The 17,682-nt window shown below is 55.8% G+C and overlaps 1 protein-coding gene across 1 annotated transcript in view; it reads right to left on the bottom strand.

Annotated features, from left to right (window-relative positions):
- Positions 1-17,682, bottom strand: part of il11ra (interleukin 11 receptor, alpha) — a 129,184-nt gene that overhangs the window by 41,062 nt on the left and 70,440 nt on the right. The window contains exon 2 of the mRNA XM_042327940.1: positions 1,937-2,036. Within this exon, the coding sequence (XP_042183874.1) occupies positions 1,937-2,036 (100 nt within the window). The remainder of the gene's footprint in view (positions 1-1,936; positions 2,037-17,682) is intronic.

Genomic DNA, 17,682 nt, shown 5'->3' with positions numbered 1-17,682 from the left:
AGCCACTCCTAAATATCACCTGGGCCAGCCACTCTTTAAATATCATCTGGGCCAGCCACTCTTTAAATATCATCTGGGCCAGCCACTCTTTAAATATCACCTGGGCCAGCCACTCCTAAATATGATCTGGGCCAGCCACACTTAAATATCACCTGGGCCAGCCACTCTTTAAATATCATCTGGGCCAGCCACTCTTAAATATCATCTGGGCCAGCCACTCCTAAATATCATCTGGGCCAGCCACTCCTAAATATCACCTGGGCCAGCCACTCCTAAATATCACCTGGGCCAGCCACTCCTAAATATCACCTGGGCCAGCCACTGGGCCAGCCCTAAAAATCATCTGGGCCAGCCACTCCTAAATATCACCTGGGCCAGCCACTCTTTAAATATCACCTGGGCCAGCCACTCTTAAATATCACCTGGGCCAGCCACTCTTAAATATCACCTGGGCCAGCCACTCCTAAATATCACCTGGGCCAGCCACTCCTAAATATCACCTGGGCCAGCCGCTCTTAAATATTACCTGGGCCAGCCTCTCCTAAATATCACCTGGGCCAGCCACTCTTAAATATTACCTGAGCAAGCACAGGTGAAACCCCTTCCGACTAACAAGATGGACATGCCAGCACAGGTGTAACACATTAGTAATGAGGTGCCGCCAATCTGTGCGCCCTACGTTCAACGTGCAATCTCTAAATATAAACGGAGAAAGCAAAACCTGTAACAGTCTGTAAATCTAATTTAAAAAAAGATTGGTGTCATCTGGTTTGCTTGGTAAGGAATGATATTGAGTACTTTTTCCATCACTGCATTTAGGACAGTTGAAACCAGATATTTTTAGACTTTTACTCAAAATCTCAATTTTAATCCCAATCTTAATCCCAATCTTAATCTCAATCTTAATCCCCCCCAAAAAATGTCACGGGGTGTGAATACTTCCTGAAGGTACTATAAACATGATTAAAGTGACCAATGACTATGGGCAGCAGTCTCTAAGGTGCAGGGTAGAGTACCGGGTGGTAGCCGGTAGTAACAGTCTCTAAGGTGCAGGGTAGAGTACCGGGTGGTAGCCGGTAGTAACAGTCTCTAAGGTGCAGGGTAGAGTACCGGGTGGTAGCCGGTAGTAACAGTCTCTAAGGTGCAGGGTAGAGTGCCGGGTGGTAGCCGGTAGTAACAGTCTCTAAGGTGCAGGTTAGAGTACCGGGTGGTAGCCGGTAGTAACAGTCTCTAAGGTGCAGGGTAGAGTACCGGGTGGTAGCCGGTAGTAACAGTCTCTAAGGTGTAGGGTAGAGTACCGGGTGGTAGCCGGTAGTAACAGTCTCTAAGGTGCAGGGTAGAGTACCGGGTGGTAGCAGTCTCTAAGGTGCAGGGTAGAGTACCGGGTGGTAGCCGGTAGTAACAGTCTCTAAGGTGTAGGGTAGAGTACTGGGTGGTAGCCGGTAGTAACAGTCTCTAAGGTGCAGGGTAGAGGACCGGGTGGTAGCCGGTAGTAACAGTCTCTAAGGTGCAGGAGAGTACCGGGTGGTAGCCGGTAGTAACAGTCTCTAAGGTGCAGGGTAGAGTACTACGTGGTAGCCGGTAGTAACAGTCTCTAAGGTGCAGGGTAGAGTACCGGGTGGTAGCCGGTAGTAACAGTCTCTAAGGGGCAGGTTAGAGTACCGGGTGGTAGCCGGTAGTAACAGTCTCTGAGGTGCAGGTTAGAGTACCGGGTGGTAGCCGGTAGTAACAGTCTCTAAGGTGCAGGGTAGAGTACCGGGTAGTAGCCGGTAGTAACAGTCTCTAAGGTGCAGGGTAGAGTATCGGGGGGTAGCCGGTAGTAACAGGGACTACAGCTCTGTTACACAGTATGGCTGATTCAGGGATGAGTCTGTCTTTACATCATTGGTCCATATCATACAGGGGAGCTGTAAGGGGTTAGGTTAGTGTCTCTTACCTTCATTGGTCCATATCTCTGACTGGGTGTTGACGGAGGATAGTGCGAGGAGGTAGCCAATGACTAGCAGACCACTGGGACATGACACAAGACAGGTCATCTGGAGAAAGAGAGTGAGAGTTAAGGGGTCAGGACATCATCGTACAGCAGAGAACACTGGGTCAGGGGTCAGGACATCATCGTACAGCAGAGAACACTGGGTCAGGGGTCAGGACATCATCGTACAGCAGAGAACACTGGGTCAGGGGTCAGGACATCATCGTACAGCAGAGAACACTGGGTCAGGGGTCAGGACATCATCGTACAGCAGAGAACACTGGGTCAGGGGTCAGGACATCATCGTACAGCAGACAACACTGGGTCAGGACATTATCCAGAAGTGAACACTACAGTCAGGAACATCATCCTATGCCATACAACACAGAGGACAGAATTATTCTGGGGAAAGTATTTCACTATTATTATCATGTTATTTCAACACTATTTTTTTATTTGACCTTTATTTAACTAGTTAAATCAGTTAAGAACAAATTCTTATTTTTAATGACGGCCAAGGAACAGTGCCTTGTTCAGGGGCAGAACGACAGATTTTTACCTTGTGAGATAGGGGATTCGGTTACTAGTCCAACGCTCTCACCACTAGGCTACCTACCGCCCCACGAAAGCTATCATTATGTTCATTAAGGTTATCATTAAGGTTAAAACCAAATTAAAACTAAATTCAACAATATATAAAAATTTAGCAGGAAATTAACTAAATTGCATGGAACTTATTAGAAAATGGATTAATATGGCAAATATTTTCATACGACATTAACCAAATGCATCAGTGATTCATAGGAGGTGTAGGGTGGAGGTGTAGGGAGCAGGTGTAGGGAGGAGGTGTACCACCCAGCTAACAGTCCAGCTGTAGGGAGAAGGTGTAGGGAGGAGGTGTAGGGAGGAGGTGTACCACCCAGCTAACTAACAGTCCAGCTATAGGGAGGAGGTGTACCACCCAGCTAACAGTCCAGCTATAGGGAGGAGGTGTACCACCCAGCTAACAGTCCAGCTTTAGGGAGGAGGTGTAGGGAGGAGGTGTAGGGAGGAGGTGTACCACCCAGCTAACAGTCCAGCTATAGGGAGGAGGTGTAGGGAGGAGGTGTACCACCCAGCTAACAGTCCAGCTATAGGGAGGAGGTGTAGGGAGGAGGTGTAGGGAGGAGGTGTACCACCCAGCTAACAGTCCAGCTATAGGGAGGAGGTGTAGGGAGGAGGTGTACCACCCAGCTAACAGTCCAGCTATAGGGAGGAGGTGTAGGGAGGAGGTGTAGGGAGGAGGTGTACCACTCAGCTAACAGTCCAGCTATAGGGAGGAGGTGTAGGGAGGAGGTGTAGGGAGGAGGTGTAGGGAGGAGCTGTAGGGAGGAGCTGTAGGGAGGAGGTGTACCACCCAGCTAACAGTCCAGCTATAGGGAGGAGGTGTAGGGAGGAGGTGTAGGGAGGAGGTGTACCACCCAGCTAACAGTCCAGCTATAGGGAGGAGGTGTAGGGAGGAGGTGTACCACCCAGCTAACAGTCCAGCTATAGGGAGGAGGTGTAGGGAGGAGGTGTAGGGAGGAGGTGTACCACCCAGCTAACAGTCCAGCTATAGGGAGGAGGTGTACCACCCAGCTAACAGTCCAGCTATAGGGAGGAGGTGTACCACCCAGCTAACAGTCCAGCTATAGGGAGGAGGTGTAGGGAGGAGGTGTAGGGAGGAGGTGTACCACCCAGCTAACAGTCCAGCTATAGGGAGGAGTGTAGGTAGGGGGAGGAGGTGTAGGGAGGAGGTGTACCACCCAGCTAACAGTCCAGCTATAGGGAGAAGGTGTAGGGAGGAGGTGTAGGGAGGAGGTGTACCACCCAGCTAACAGTCCAGCTATAGGGAGGAGGTGTAGGGAGGAGGTGTACCACCCAGCTAACAGTCCAGCTATAGGGAGGAGGTGTAGGGAGGAGGTGTACCACCCAGCTAACAGTCCAGCTATACGGAGGAGGTGTAGGGAGGAGGTGTACCACCCAGCTAACAGTCCAGCTTTAGGGAGGAGGTGTAGGGAGGAGGTGTAGGGAGGAGGTGTACCACCCAGCTAACAGTCCAGCTGTAGGGAGGAGGTGTAGGGAGGAGGTGTACCACCCAGCTAACTAACAGTCCAGCTATAGGGAGGAGGTGTAGGGAGGAGGTGTAGGGAGGAGGTGTAGGGAGGAGGTGTACCACCCAGCTAACAGTCCAGCTATAGGGAGGAGGTGTAGGGAGGAGGTGTACCACCCAGCTAACTAACAGTCCAGCTATAGGGAGGAGGTGTAGGGAGGAGGTGTAGGGAGGAGGTGTACCACCCAGCTAACAGTCCAGCTATAGGGAGGAGGTGTAGGGAGGAGGTGTACCACCCAGCTAACAGTCCAGCTATAGGGAGGAGGTGTAGGGAGGAGGTGTACCACCCAGCTAACAGTCCAGCTTTAAGGAGGAGGTGTAGGGGGAGGTGTACCACCCAGCTAACAGTCCAGCTATAGGGAGGAGGTGTACCACCCAGCTAACAGTCCAGCTATAGGGAGGAGGTGTAGGGAGGAGGTGTAGGGAGGAGGTGTACCACCCAGCTAACAGTCCAGCTATAGGGAGGAGGTGTAGGGAGGAGGTGTAGGGAGGAGGTGTACCACCCAGCTAACAGTCCAGCTATAGGGAGAAGGTGTAGGGAGGAGGTGTAGGGAGGAGGTGTACCACCCAGCTAACAGTCCAGCTATAGGGAGGAGGTGTAGGGAGGAGGTGTACCACCCAGCTAACAGTCCAGCTATAGGGGGAGGAGGTGTAGGGAGGAGGTGTACCACCCAGCTAACAGTCCAGCTATACGGAGGAGGTGTAGGGAGGAGGTGTACCACCCAGCTAACAGTCCAGCTTTAGGGAGGAGGTGTAGGGAGGAGGTGTAGGGAGGAGGTGTACCACCCAGCTAACAGTCCAGCTGTAGGGAGGAGGTGTAGGGAGGAGGTGTACCACCCAGCTAACTAACAGTCCAGCTATAGGGAGGAGGTGTAGGGAGGAGGTGTAGGGAGGAGGTGTAGGGAGGAGGTGTACCACCCAGCTAACAGTCCAGCTATAGGGAGGAGGTGTAGGGAGGAGGTGTACCACCCAGCTAACTAACAGTCCAGCTATAGGGAGGAGGTGTAGGGAGGAGGTGTAGGGAGGAGGTGTACCACCCAGCTAACAGTCCAGCTATAGGGAGGAGGTGTAGGGAGGAGGTGTACCACCCAGCTAACAGTCCAGCTATAGGGAGGAGGTGTAGGGAGGAGGTGTACCACCCAGCTAACAGTCCAGCTTTAAGGAGGAGGTGTAGGGAGGAGGTGTACCACCCAGCTAACAGTCCAGCTGTAGGGAGGAGGTGTAGGGAGGAGGTGTAGGGAGGAGGTGTACCACCCAGCTAACAGTCCAGCTATAGGGAGGAGGTGTAGGGAGGAGGTGTAGGGAGGAGGTGTACCACACAGCTAACAGTCCAGCTATAGGGAGGAGGTGTAGGGAGGAGGTGTACCACCCAGCTAACAGTCCAGCTATAGGGAGGAGGTGTAGGGAGGAGGTGTAGGGAGGAGGTGTACCACCCAGCTAACAGTCCAGCTATAGGGAGGAGGTGTAGGGAGGAGGTGTAGGGAGGAGCTGTAGGGAGGAGCTGTAGGGAGGAGGTGTACCACCCAGCTAACAGTCCAGCTATAGGGAGGTGGTGTAGGGAGGAGGTGTAGGGAGGAGGTGTACCACCCAGCTAACAGTCCAGCTATAGGGAGGAGGTGTAGGGAGGAGGTGTACCACCCAGCTAACAGTCCAGCTATAGGGAGGAGGTGTACCACCCAGCTAACAGTCCAGCTATAGGGAGGAGGTGTACCACCCAGCTAACAGTCCAGCTATAGGGAGGAGGTGTAGGGAGGAGGTGTACCACCCAGCTAACAGTCCAGCTATAGGGAGGAGGTGTAGGGAGGAGGTGTAGGGAGGAGGTGTACCACCCAGCTAACAGTCCAGCTATAGGGAGGAGGTGTAGGGAGGAGGTGTAGGGAGGAGGTGTACCACCCAGCTAACAGTCCAGCTATAGGGAGGAGGTGTAGGGAGGAGGTGTACCACCCAGCTAACAGTCCAGCTATAGGGAGGAGGTGTAGGGAGGAGGTGTACCACCCAGCTAACAGTTCAGCTATAGGGAGGAGGTGTAGGGAGGAGGTGTACCACCCAGCTAACTGTCCAGCTTTAGGGAGGAGGTGTAGGGAGGAGGTGTAGGGAGGAGGTGTACCACCCAGCTAACAGTCCAGCTATAGGGAGGAGGTGTAGGGAGGAGGTGTACCACCCAGCTAACAGTCCAGCTATAGGGAGGAGGTGTAGGGAGGAGGTGTACCACCCAGCTAACAGTCCAGCTATAGGGAGGATGGTGTAGGGAGGAGGTGTAGGGAGGAGGTGTACCACCCAGCTAACAGTCCAGCTGTAGGGAGGAGGTGTAGGGAGGAGGTGTACCACCCAGCTAACAGTCCAGCTATAGGGAGGAGGTGTAGGGAGGAGGTGTACCACCCAGCTAACAGTCCAGCTGTAGGGAGGAGGTGTAGGGAGGAGGTGTACCACCCAGCTAACAGTCCAGCTGTAGGGAGGAGGTGTAGGGAGGAGGTGTACCACCCAGCTAACAGTCCAGCTGTAGGGAGGAGGTGTAGGGAGGAGGTGTACCACCCAGCTAACAGTCCAGCTGTAGGGAGGAGGTGTAGGGAGGAGGTGTAGGGAGGAGGTGTACCACCCAGCTAACAGTCCAGCTATAGGGAGGAGGTGTAGGGAGGAGGTGTAGGGAGGAGGGGTAGGGAGGAGGTGTACCACCCAGCTAACAGTCCAGCTATAGGGAGGAGCTGTAGGGAGGAGGTGTAGGGAGGAGCTGTAGGGAGGAGGTGTACCACCCAGCTAACAGTCCAGCTATAGGGAGGAGGTGTAGGGAGGAGGTGTAGGGAGGAGGTGTACCACCCAGCTAACAGTCCAGCTGTAGGGAGGAGGTGTAGGGAGGAGGTGTACCACCCAGCTAAAAGTCCAGCTATAGGGAGGAGGTGTAGGGAGGAGGTGTAGGGAGGAGGTGTACCACCCAGCTAACAGTCCAGCTGTAGGGAGGAGGTGTAGGGAGGAGGTGTAGGGAGGAGATGTACCACCCAGCTAACACTCCAGCTTTAGGGAGGAGGTGTAGGGAGGAGGTGTACCACCCAGCTAACAGTCCAGCTAACAGTCCAGCTGTAGGGAGGAGGTGTAGGAAGGAGTTGTAGGGAGGAGGTGTACCACCCAGCTAACAGTCCAGCTATAGGGAGGAGGTGTAGGGAGGAGGTGTAGGGAGGAGGTGTACCACCTAGCTAACAGTCCAGCTATAGGGAGGAGGTGTAGGGAGGAGCTGTACCACCCAGCTAACAGTCCAGATATAGGGAGGAGGTGAAGGGAGGAGGTGTAGGGAGGAGGGAGGAGGTGTAGGGAGGAGGTGTAGGGAGGAGGTGTACCAACCAGCTAACAGTCCAGCTATAGGGAGGAGGTGTAGGGAGGAGGTGTAGGGAGGAGGTGTACCACCCAGCTAACAGTCCAGCTATAGGGAGGAGGTGTAGGGAGGAGGTGTAGGGAGGAGGTGTAGGGAGGAGGTGAAGGGAGGAGATGTACCACCCAGCTAACAGTCCAGCTATAGGGAGGACGTGTAGGGAGGAGGTATAGGGAGGAGGTGTACCACTCAGCTGACAGTCCAGCTATAGGGAGGAGGTGTAGGGAGGAGGTATAGGGAGGAGGTGTACCACCCAGCTAACAGTCCAGCTATAGGAGGAGGAGGTGTAGGGAGGAGGTGTAGGGAGGAGGTGTACCACCCAGCTAACAGTCCAGCTATAGGGAGGAGGTGTAGGGAGGAGGTGTACCACCCAGCTAACAGTCCAGCTATAGGGAGGAGGTGTAGGGAGGAGGTGTAGGGAGGAGGTGTAGGGAGGAGGTGTACCACCCAGCTAACAGTCCAGCTATAGGGAGGAGGTGTAGGGAGGAGGTATAGGGAGGAGGTGTACCACCCAGCTAACAGTACAGCTATAGGGAGGAGGTGTAGGGAGGAGGTGTAGGGAGGAGGTGTACCACCCAGCTAACAGTCCAGCTATAGGGAGGAGGTGTAGGGAGGAGGTATAGGGAGGAGGTGTACCACCCAGCTAACAGTCCAGCTATAGGGAGGAGGTGTAGGGAGGAGGTGTAGGGAGGAGGTGTACCACCCAGCTAACAGTCCAGCTATAGGGAGGAGGTGTACCACCCAGCTAACAGTCCAGCTATAGGGAGGAGGTGTAGGGAGGAGGTATAGGGAGGAGGTGTACCACCCAGCTAACAGTCCAGCTATAGGGAGGAGGTGTAGGGAGGAGGTGTACCACCCAGCTAACAGTCCAGCTATTGGGAGGAGGTGTAGGGAGGAGGTGTAGGGAGGAGGTGTACCACCCAGCTAACAGTCCAGCTATAGGGAGGAGGTGTAGGGAGGAGGTGTAGGGAGGAGGTGTACCACCCAGCTGACAGTCCAGCTATAGGGAGGAGGTGTAGGGAGGAGGTGTACCACCCAGCTAACAGTCCAGCTATAGGGAGGAGGTGTAGGGAGGAGGTGTACCACCCAGCTAACAGTCCAGCTATAGGGAGGACGTGTAGGGGGAGGTATAGGGAGGAGGTGTACCACCCAGCTAACAGTCCAGCTATAGGGAGGAGGTGTAGGGAGGAGGTATAGGGAGGAGGTGTACCACCCAGCTAACAGTCCAGCTATAGGGGGAGGTGTAGGGAGGAGGTGTAGGGAGGAGGTGTACCACCCAGCTAAAAGTCCAGCTATAGGGAGGAGGTGTAGGGAGGAGGTATAGGGAGGAGGTGTACCACCCAGCTAACAGTCCAGCTATAGGGAGGAGGTGTAGGGAGGAGATGTACCACCCAGCTAACAGTCCAGCTATAGGGAGGAGGTGTAGGGAGGAGGTGTACCACCCAGCTAACAGTCCAGCTATAGGGAGGAGGTGTAGGGAGGAGGTATAGGGAGGAGGTGTACCACCCAGCTAACAGTCCAGCTATAGAGAGGAGGTGTAGGGAGGAGGTGTACCACCCAGCGAACAGTCCAGCTATAGGGAGGAGGTGTAGGGAGGAGGTGTACCACCCAGCTAACAGTCCAGCTATAGGGAGGAGGTGTAGGGAGGAGGTGTAGGGAGGAGGTGTACCACCCAGCTAACAGTCCAGCTATAGGGAGGAGGTGTAGGGAGGAGGTGTACCACCCAGCTAACAGTCCAGCTATAGGGAGGAGGTGTAGGGAGGAGGTGTACCACCCAGCTAACAGTCCAGCTATAGGGAGGAGGTGTAGGGAGGAGGTGTACCACCCAGCTAACAGTCCAGCTATAGGGAGGAGGTGTAGGGAGGAGGTGTAGGGAGGAGGTGTACCACCCAGCTAACAGTCCAGCTATAGGGAGGAGGTGTAGGGAGGAGGTATAGGGAGGAGGTGTAGGGAGGAGGTGTAGGGAGGAGGTGAAGGGAGGAGATGTACCACCCAGCTAACAGTCCAGCTATAGGGAGGAGGTATAGGGAGGAGGTGTACCACCCAGCTGACAGTCCAGCTATAGGGAGGAGGTGTAGAGAGGAGGTATAGGGAGGAGGTGTACCACCCAGCTAACAGTCCAGCTATAGGGAGGAGGTGTAGGGAGGAGGTGTAGGGAGGAGGTGTAGGGAGGAGGTGTACCACCCAGCTAACAGTCCAGCTATAGGGAGGAGGTGTAGGGAGGAGGTGTAGGGAGGAGGTGTACCACCCAGCTAACAGTCCAGCTATAGGGAGGAGGTGTAGGGAGGAGGTGTAGGGAGGAGGTGTTCCACCCAGCTAACAGTCCAGCTATAGGGAGGAGGTGTAGGGAGGAGGTATAGGGAGGAGGTGTACCACCCAGCTAACAGTACAGCTATAGGGAGGTGGTGTAGGGAGGAGGTGTAGGGAGGAGGTGTACCACCCAGCTAACAGTCCAGCTATAGGGAGGAGCTGTAGGGAGGAGGTGTAGGGAGGAGGAGTACCACCCAGCTAACAGTCCAGCTATAGGGAGGAGGTGTAGGGAGGAGGTGTAGGGAGGAGGTGTACCACCCAGCTAACAGTCCAGCTGTAGGGAGGAGGTGTAGGGAGGATATGTACCACCCAGCTAACAGTCCAGCTGTAGGGAGGAGGTGTACCACCCAGCTAACAGTCCAGCTATAGGGAGGAGGTGTAGGGAGGAGGTGTAGGGAGGAGGTGTACCACCCAGCTAACAGTCCAGCTATAGGGAGGAGGTGGAGGAGGAGGTATAGGGAGGAGGTGTACCACCCAGCTAACAGTCCAGCTATAGGGAGGAGGTGTAGGGAGGAGGTGTAGGGAGGAGGTGTAGGGAGGAGGTGTACCACCCAGCTAACAGTCCAGCTATAGGGAGGAGGTGTAGGGAGGAGGTGTACCACCCAGCTAACAGTCCAGCTATAGGGAGGAGGTGTAGGGAGGAGGTGTAGGGAGGAGGTGTTCCACCCAGCTAACAGTCCAGCTATAGGGAGGAGGTGTAGGGAGGAGGTATAGGGAGGAGGTGTACCACCCAGCTAACAGTACAGCTATAGGGAGGTGGTGTAGGGAGGAGGTGTAGGGAGGAGGTGTACCACCCAGCTAACAGTCCAGCTATAGGGAGGAGCTGTAGGGAGGAGGTGTAGGGAGGAGGTGTATCACCCAACTAACAGTCCAGCTATAGGGAGGAGGTGTAGGGAGGAGGTGTAGGGAGGAGGTGTACCACCCAGCTAACAGTCCAGCTGTAGGGAGGAGGTGTAGGGAGGAGGTAGGGAGGAGGTGTAGGGAGGATATGTACCACCCAGCTAACAGTCCAGCTGTAGGGAGGAGGTGTAGGCAGGAGGTGTACCACCCAGCTAACAGTCCAGCTAACAGTCCAGCTGTAGGGAGGAGGTGTAGGGAGGAGGTGTACCACCCAGCTAACAGTCCAGCTATAGGGAGGAGGTGTAGGGAGGAGGTGTAGGGAGGAGATGTACCACCCAGCTAACAGTCCAGCTATAGGGAGGAGGTGTAGGGAGGTGGTGTAGGGAGGAGGTGTAGGGAGGAGGTGTACCACCCAGCTAACAGTCCAGCTATAGGGAGGAGGTGTAGGGAGGAGGTGTACCACCCAGCTAACAGTCCAGCTATAGGGAGGAGGTGTAGGGAGGAGGTGTAGGGAGGAGGTGTACCACCCAGCTAACAGTCCAGCTATAGGGAGGAGGTGTAGGGAGGAGGTACCACCCAGCTAACAGTCCAGTAGGGAGGAGGTGTAGGGAGGAGGTGAAGGGAGGAGGTGTACCACCCAGCTAACAGTCCAGCTATAGGGAGGAGGTGTAGGGAGGAGGTGTACCACCCAGCTGACAGTCCAGCTATAGGGAGGAGGTGTAGGGAGGAGGTAGGGAGGAGGTGTACCACCCAGCTAACAGTCCAGCTATAGGGGGAGGAGGGAGGAGGGAGGAGGAGGTGTAGGGAGGAGGTGTACCACCCAGCTAACAGTCCAGCTATAGGGAGGAGGTGTAGGGAGGAGGTGTAGGGAGGAGGTGTACCACCCAGCTAACAGTCCAGCTATAGGGAGGAGGTGTAGGGAGGAGGTGTAGGGAGGAGGTGTACCACCCAGCTAACAGTCCAGCTATAGGGAGGAGGTGTAGGGGAGGAGGTATAGGGAGGAGGTGTACCACCCAGCTAACAGTCCAGCTATAGGGGGGGAGGAGGTGTAGGGAGGAGGTGTAGGGAGGAGGTGTACCACCCAGCTAACAGTCCAGCTATAGGGAGGAGGTGTAGGGAGGAGGTGTAGGGAGGAGGTGTACCACCCAGCTAACAGTCCAGCTATAGGGAGGAGGTGTAGGGAGGAGGTGTAGGGAGGAGGTGTACCACCCAGCTAACAGTCCAGCTATAGGGAGGAGGTGTAGGGAGGAGGTGTAGGGAGGAGGTGTACCACCCAGCTAACAGTCCAGCTATAGGGAGGAGGTGTAGGGAGGAGGTGTAGGGAGGAGGTGTACCACCCAGCTAACAGTCCAGCTATAGGGAGGAGGTGTAGAGAGGAGGTATAGGGAGGAGGTGTACCACCCAGCTAACAGTCCAGCTATAGGGAGGAGGTGTAGGGAGGAGGTGTAGGGAGGAGGTGTACCACCCAGCTAACAGTCCAGCTATAGGGAGGAGGTGTAGGGAGGAGGTGTACCACCCAGCTAACAGTCCAGCTATAGGGAGGAGGTGTAGGGAGGAGGTGTAGGGAGGAGGTGTACCACCCAGCTAACAGTCCAGCTATAGGGAGGAGGTGTAGGGAGGAGGTGTACCACCCAGCTAACAGTCCAGCTATAGGGAGGAGGTGTAGGGAGGAGGTGTAGGGAGGAGGTGTACCACCCAGCTAACAGTCCAGCTATAGGGAGGAGGTGTAGGGAGGAGGTATAGGGAGGAGGTGTAGGGAGGAGGTGTAGGGAGGAGGTGATAGGGAGGAGATGTACCACCCAGCTAACAGTCCAGCTATAGGGAGGAGGTATAGGGAGGAGGTGTACCACCCAGCTAACAGTCCAGCTATAGGGAGGAGGTGTAGGGAGGAGGTATAGGGAGGAGGTGTACCACCCAGCTAACAGTCCAGCTATAGGGAGGAGGTGTAGGGAGGAGGTGTACCACCCAGCTAACAGTCCAGCTATAGGGAGGAGGTGTAGGGAGGAGGTGTAGGGAGGAGGTGTACCACCCAGCTAACAGTCCAGCTATAGGGAGGAGGTGTAGGGAGGAGGTGTAGGGAGGAGGTGTACCACCCAGCTAACAGTCCAGCTATAGGGAGGAGGTGTAGGGAGGAGGTATAGGGAGGAGGTGTACCACCCAGCTAACAGTCCAGCTATAGGGAGGTGGTGTAGGGAGGAGGTGTAGGGAGGAGGTGTACCACCCAGCTAACAGTCCAGCTATAGGGAGGAGCTGTAGGGAGGAGGTGTAGGGAGGAGGTGTACCACCCAGCTAACAGTCCAGCTATAGGGAGGAGGTGTAGGGAGGAGGTGTAGGGAGGAGGTGTACCACCCAGCTAACAGTCCAGCTGTAGGGAGGAGGTGTAGGGAGGAGGTGTACCACCCAGCTAACAGTCCAGCTGTAGGGAGGAGGTGTACCACCCAGCTAACAGTCCAGCTATAGGGAGGAGGTGTAGGGAGGAGGTGTAGGGAGGAGGTGTACCACCCAGCTAACAGTCCAGCTATAGGGAGGAGGTGTAGAGAGGAGGTATAGGGAGGAGGTGTACCACCCAGCTAACAGTCCAGCTATAGGGAGGAGGTGTAGGGAGGAGGTGTAGGGTAGGGAGGAGGTGTAGGGAGGAGGTGTACCACCCAGCTAACAGTCCAGCTATAGGGGGAGGAGGTGTAGGGAGGAGGTGTACCACCCAGCTAACAGTCCAGCTATAGGGAGGAGGTGTAGGGAGGAGGTGTAGGGAGGAGGTGTTCCACCCAGCTAACAGTCCAGCTATAGGGAGGAGGTGTAGGGAGGAGGTATAGGGAGGAGGTGTACCACCCAGCTAACAGTCCAGCTATAGGGAGGTGGTGTAGGGAGGAGGTGTAGGGAGGAGGTGTACCACCCAGCTAACAGTCCAGCTATAGGGAGGAGCTGTAGGGAGGAGGTGTAGGGAGGAGGTGTACCACCCAGCTAACAGTCCAGCTATAGGGAGGAGGTGTAGGGAGGAGGTGTAGGGAGGAGGTGTACCACCCAGCTAACAGTCCAGCTGTAGGGAGGAGGTGTAGGGAGGAGGTGTAGGGAGGAGGTGTAGGGGGAGGATATGTACCACCCAGCTAACAGTCCAGCTGTAGGGAGGAGGTGTAGGGGGAGGAGGAGGTGTACCACCCAGCTAACAGTCCAGCTATAGGGAGGAGGTGTAGGGAGGAGGTGTAGGGAGAGGTGTACCACCCAGCTAACAGTCCAGCTATAGGGAGGAGGTGTAGGGAGGAGGTGTAGGGAGGAGTGTACCACCCAGCTAACAGTCCAGCTATAGGGAGGAGGTGTAGGGAGGTGGTGTAGGGAGGAGGTGTAGGGAGGAGGTGTACCACCCAGCTAACAGTCCAGCTATAGGGAGGAGGTGTAGGGAGGAGGTGTACCACCCAGCTAACAGTCCAGCTATAGGGAGGAGGTGTAGGGAGGAGGTGCACCCAGGGAACAGTCCAGCTATAGGGAGGAGGTGTAGGGAGGAGGTGTAGGGAGGAGGTGTACCACCCAGCTAACAGTCCAGCTATAGGGAGGAGGTGTAGGGAGGAGGTGTAGGGAGGAGGTGTACCACCCAGCTAACAGTCCAGCTATAGGGAGGAGGTGTAGGGAGGAGGAGGTACCAGGCTAACAGTCCAGCTGTAGGGAGGAGGTGTAGGGAGGAGGTGAAGGGAGGAGTGTACCACCCAGCTAACAGTCCAGCTATAGGGAGGAGGTGTAGGGAGGAGGTATAGGGAGGAGGTGTACCACCCAGCTAACAGTCCAGCTATAGGGAGGAGGTGTAGGGAGGAGGTATAGGGAGGAGGTGTACCACCCAGCTAACAGTCCAGCTATAGGGAGGAGTGTGAGGGGAGGAGGTGTACCACCCAGCTAACAGTCCAGCTATAGGGAGGAGGTGTAGGGAGGAGGTGTAGGGAGGAGGTGTACCACCCAGCTAACAGTCCAGCTATAGGGAGGAGGTGTAGGGAGGAGGTGTAGGGAGGAGGTGTACCACCCAGCTAACAGTCCAGCTATAGGGAGGAGGTGTAGGGAGGAGGGAGGAGGTGTACCACCCAGCTAACAGTCCAGCTATAGGGAGGAGGTGTAGGGAGGAGGTGTAGGGAGGAGGTGTACCACCCAGCTAACAGTCCAGCTATAGGGAGGAGGTGTAGGGAGGAGGTGTAGGGAGGAGGTGTACCACCCAGCTAACAGTCCAGCTATAGGGAGGAGGTGTAGGGAGGAGGTGTAGGGAGGAGGTGTACCACCCAGCTAACAGTCCAGCTATAGGGAGGAGGTGTAGGGAGGAGGTATAGGGAGGAGGTGTACCACCCAGCTAACAGTCCAGCTATAGGGAGGAGGTGTAGGGAGGAGGTGTAGGGAGGAGGTGTACCACCCAGCTAACAGTCCAGCTATAGGGAGGAGGTGTAGGGAGGAGGTGTACCACCCAGCTAACAGTCCAGCTATAGGGAGGAGGTGTAGGGAGGAGGTGTAGGGAGGAGGTGTACCACCCAGCTGACAGTCCAGCTATAGGGAGGAGGTGTAGGGAGGAGGTGTACCACCCAGCTAACAGTCCAGCTATAGGGAGGAGGTGTAGGGAGGAGGTGTACCACCCAGCTAACAGTCCAGCTATAGGGAGGACGTGTAGGGAGGAGGTATAGGGAGGAGGTGTACCACCCAGCTAACAGTCCAGCTATAGGGAGGAGGTGTAGGGAGGAGGTATAGGGAGGAGGTGTACCACCCAGCTAACAGTCCAGCTATAGGGAGGAGGTGTACCACCCAGCTAACAGTCCAGCTATAGGGAGGAGGTGTAGGGAGGAGGTATAGGGAGGAGGTGTACCACCCAGCTAACAGTCCAGCTATAGGGAGGAGGTGTAGGGAGGAGGAGGTGTACCACCCAGCTAACAGTCCAGCTATAGGGAGGAGGTGTAGGGAGGAGGTGTACCACCCAGCTAACAGTCCAGCTATAGGGAGGAGGTGTAGGGAGGAGGTATAGGGAGGAGGTGTACCACCCAGCTAACAGTCCAGCTATAGAGAGGAGGTGGAGGGAGGAGGTGTACCACCCAGCTAACAGTCCAGCTATAGGGAGGAGGTGTAGGGAGGAGGTGTAGGGAGGAGGTGTACCACACAGCTAACAGTCCAGCTATAGGGAGGAGGTGTAGGGAGGAGGTGTAGGGAGGAGGTGTACCACCCAGCTAACAGTCCAGCTATAGGGAGGAGGTGTAGGGAGGAGGTGTAGGGAGGAGGTGTACCACCCAGCTAACAGTCCAGCTATAGGGAGGAGGTGTAGGGAGGAGGTGTACCACCCAGCTAACAGTCCAGCTATAGGGAGGAGGTGTAGGGAGGAGGTGTAGGGAGGAGGTGTACCACCCAGCTAACAGTCCAGCTATAGGGAGGAGGTGTAGGGAGGAGGTGTACCACCCAGCTAACAGTCCAGCTATAGGGAGGAGGTGTAGGGAGGAGGTGTAGGGAGGAGGTGTACCACCCAGCTAACAGTCCAGCTATAGGGAGGAGGGAGGGAGGAGGTGTACCACCCAGCTAACAGTCCAGCTATAGGGAGGAGGTGTAGGGAGGAGGTGTAGGGAGGAGGTGTAGGGAGGAGGTGTACCACCCAGCTAACAGTCCAGCTATAGGGAGGAGGTGTAGGGAGGAGGTGTACCACCCAGATAACAGTCCAGCTATAGGGAGGAGGTGTAGGAGGAGGTGTAGGGAGGAGGTGTACCACCCAGCTAACAGTCCAGCTATAGGGAGGAGGGTAGGGAGGAGGTGTAGGGAGGAGCTGTAGGGAGGAGGTGTACCACCCAGCTAACAGTCCAGCTATAGGGAGGAGGTGTAGGGAGGAGGTGTACCACCCAGCTAACAGTCCAGCTATAGGGAGGAGGTGTAGGGAGGAGGTGTAGGGAGGAGGTGTACCACCCAGCTAACAGTCCAGCTATAGGGAGGAGGTGTAGGGAGGAGGTGTAGGGAGGAGGTGTACCACCCAGCTAACAGTCCAGCTATAGGGAGGAGGTGTAGGGAGGAGGTGTAGGGAGGAGCTGTAGGGAGGAGGTGTACCACCCAGCTAACAGTCCAGCTATAGGGAGGAGGTGTAGGGAGGAGGTGTAGGGAGGAGGTGTACCACCCAGCTAACAGTCCAGCTATAGGGAGGAGGTGTAGGGAGGAGGTGTAGGGAGGGGGTGTACCACCCAGCTAACAGTCCAGCTATAGGGAGGAGGTGTTGGGAGGAGGTGTACCACCCAGCTAACAGTCCAGCTTATAGGGAGGAGGTGTAGGGAGGTGGTGTACCACCCAGCTAACAGTCCAGCTATAGGGAGGAGGTGTAGGGAGGAGGTGTAGGGAGGAGGTGTACCACACAGCTAACAGTCCAGCTATAGGGAGGAGGTGTAGGGAGGTGGTGTAGGGAGGAGGTGTACCACCCAGCTAACAGTCCAGCTATAGGGAGGAGGTGTAGGGAGGAGGTGTACCACCCAGCTAACAGTCCAGCTATAGGGAGGAGGTGTAGGGAGGAGGTGTACCACCAGGCTAACAGTCCAGCTATAGGGAGGAGGTGTAGGGAGGAGGTGTACCACCCAGCTAACAGTCCAGCTATAGGGAGGAGGTGTAGGGAGGAGGTGTAGGAGGAGCTGTAGGGAGGAGGTGTAGGGAGGAGGTGTAGGGAGGAGGTGTACCACCCAGCTAACAGTCCAGCTATAGGGAGGAGGTGTAGGGAGGAGCTGTAGGGAGGAGGTGTACCACCCAGCTAACAGTCCAGCTATAGGGAGGAGGTGTAGGGAGGAGGTATAGGGAGGAGCTGTAGGGAGGAGGTGTACCACCCAGCTAACAGTCCAGCTATAGGGAGGAGGTGTAGGGAGGCGCTGTAGGGAGGAGGTGTAGGGAGGATCTGTAGGGAGGAGGGGTAGGGAGGAGGTGTACCACCCAGCTAACAGTCCAGCTATAGGGAGGAGCTGTAGGGAGGAGGTGTAGGGAGGAGCTGTAGGGAGGAGGTGTACCACCCAGCTAACAGTCCAGCTATAGGGAGGAGGTGTAGGGAGGAGGTGTAGGGAGGAGGTGTACCACCCAGCTAACAGTCCAGCTATAGGG

This window comes from Oncorhynchus tshawytscha, linkage group LG09 (assembly GCF_018296145.1).
Source record: "Oncorhynchus tshawytscha isolate Ot180627B linkage group LG09, Otsh_v2.0, whole genome shotgun sequence".
Taxonomy (NCBI): Eukaryota; Metazoa; Chordata; class Actinopteri; order Salmoniformes; family Salmonidae; genus Oncorhynchus; species Oncorhynchus tshawytscha.
The sequence above is the reverse complement of the archived record's forward strand: the minus strand, read 5'-3'. Positions and strand labels throughout refer to the sequence as shown.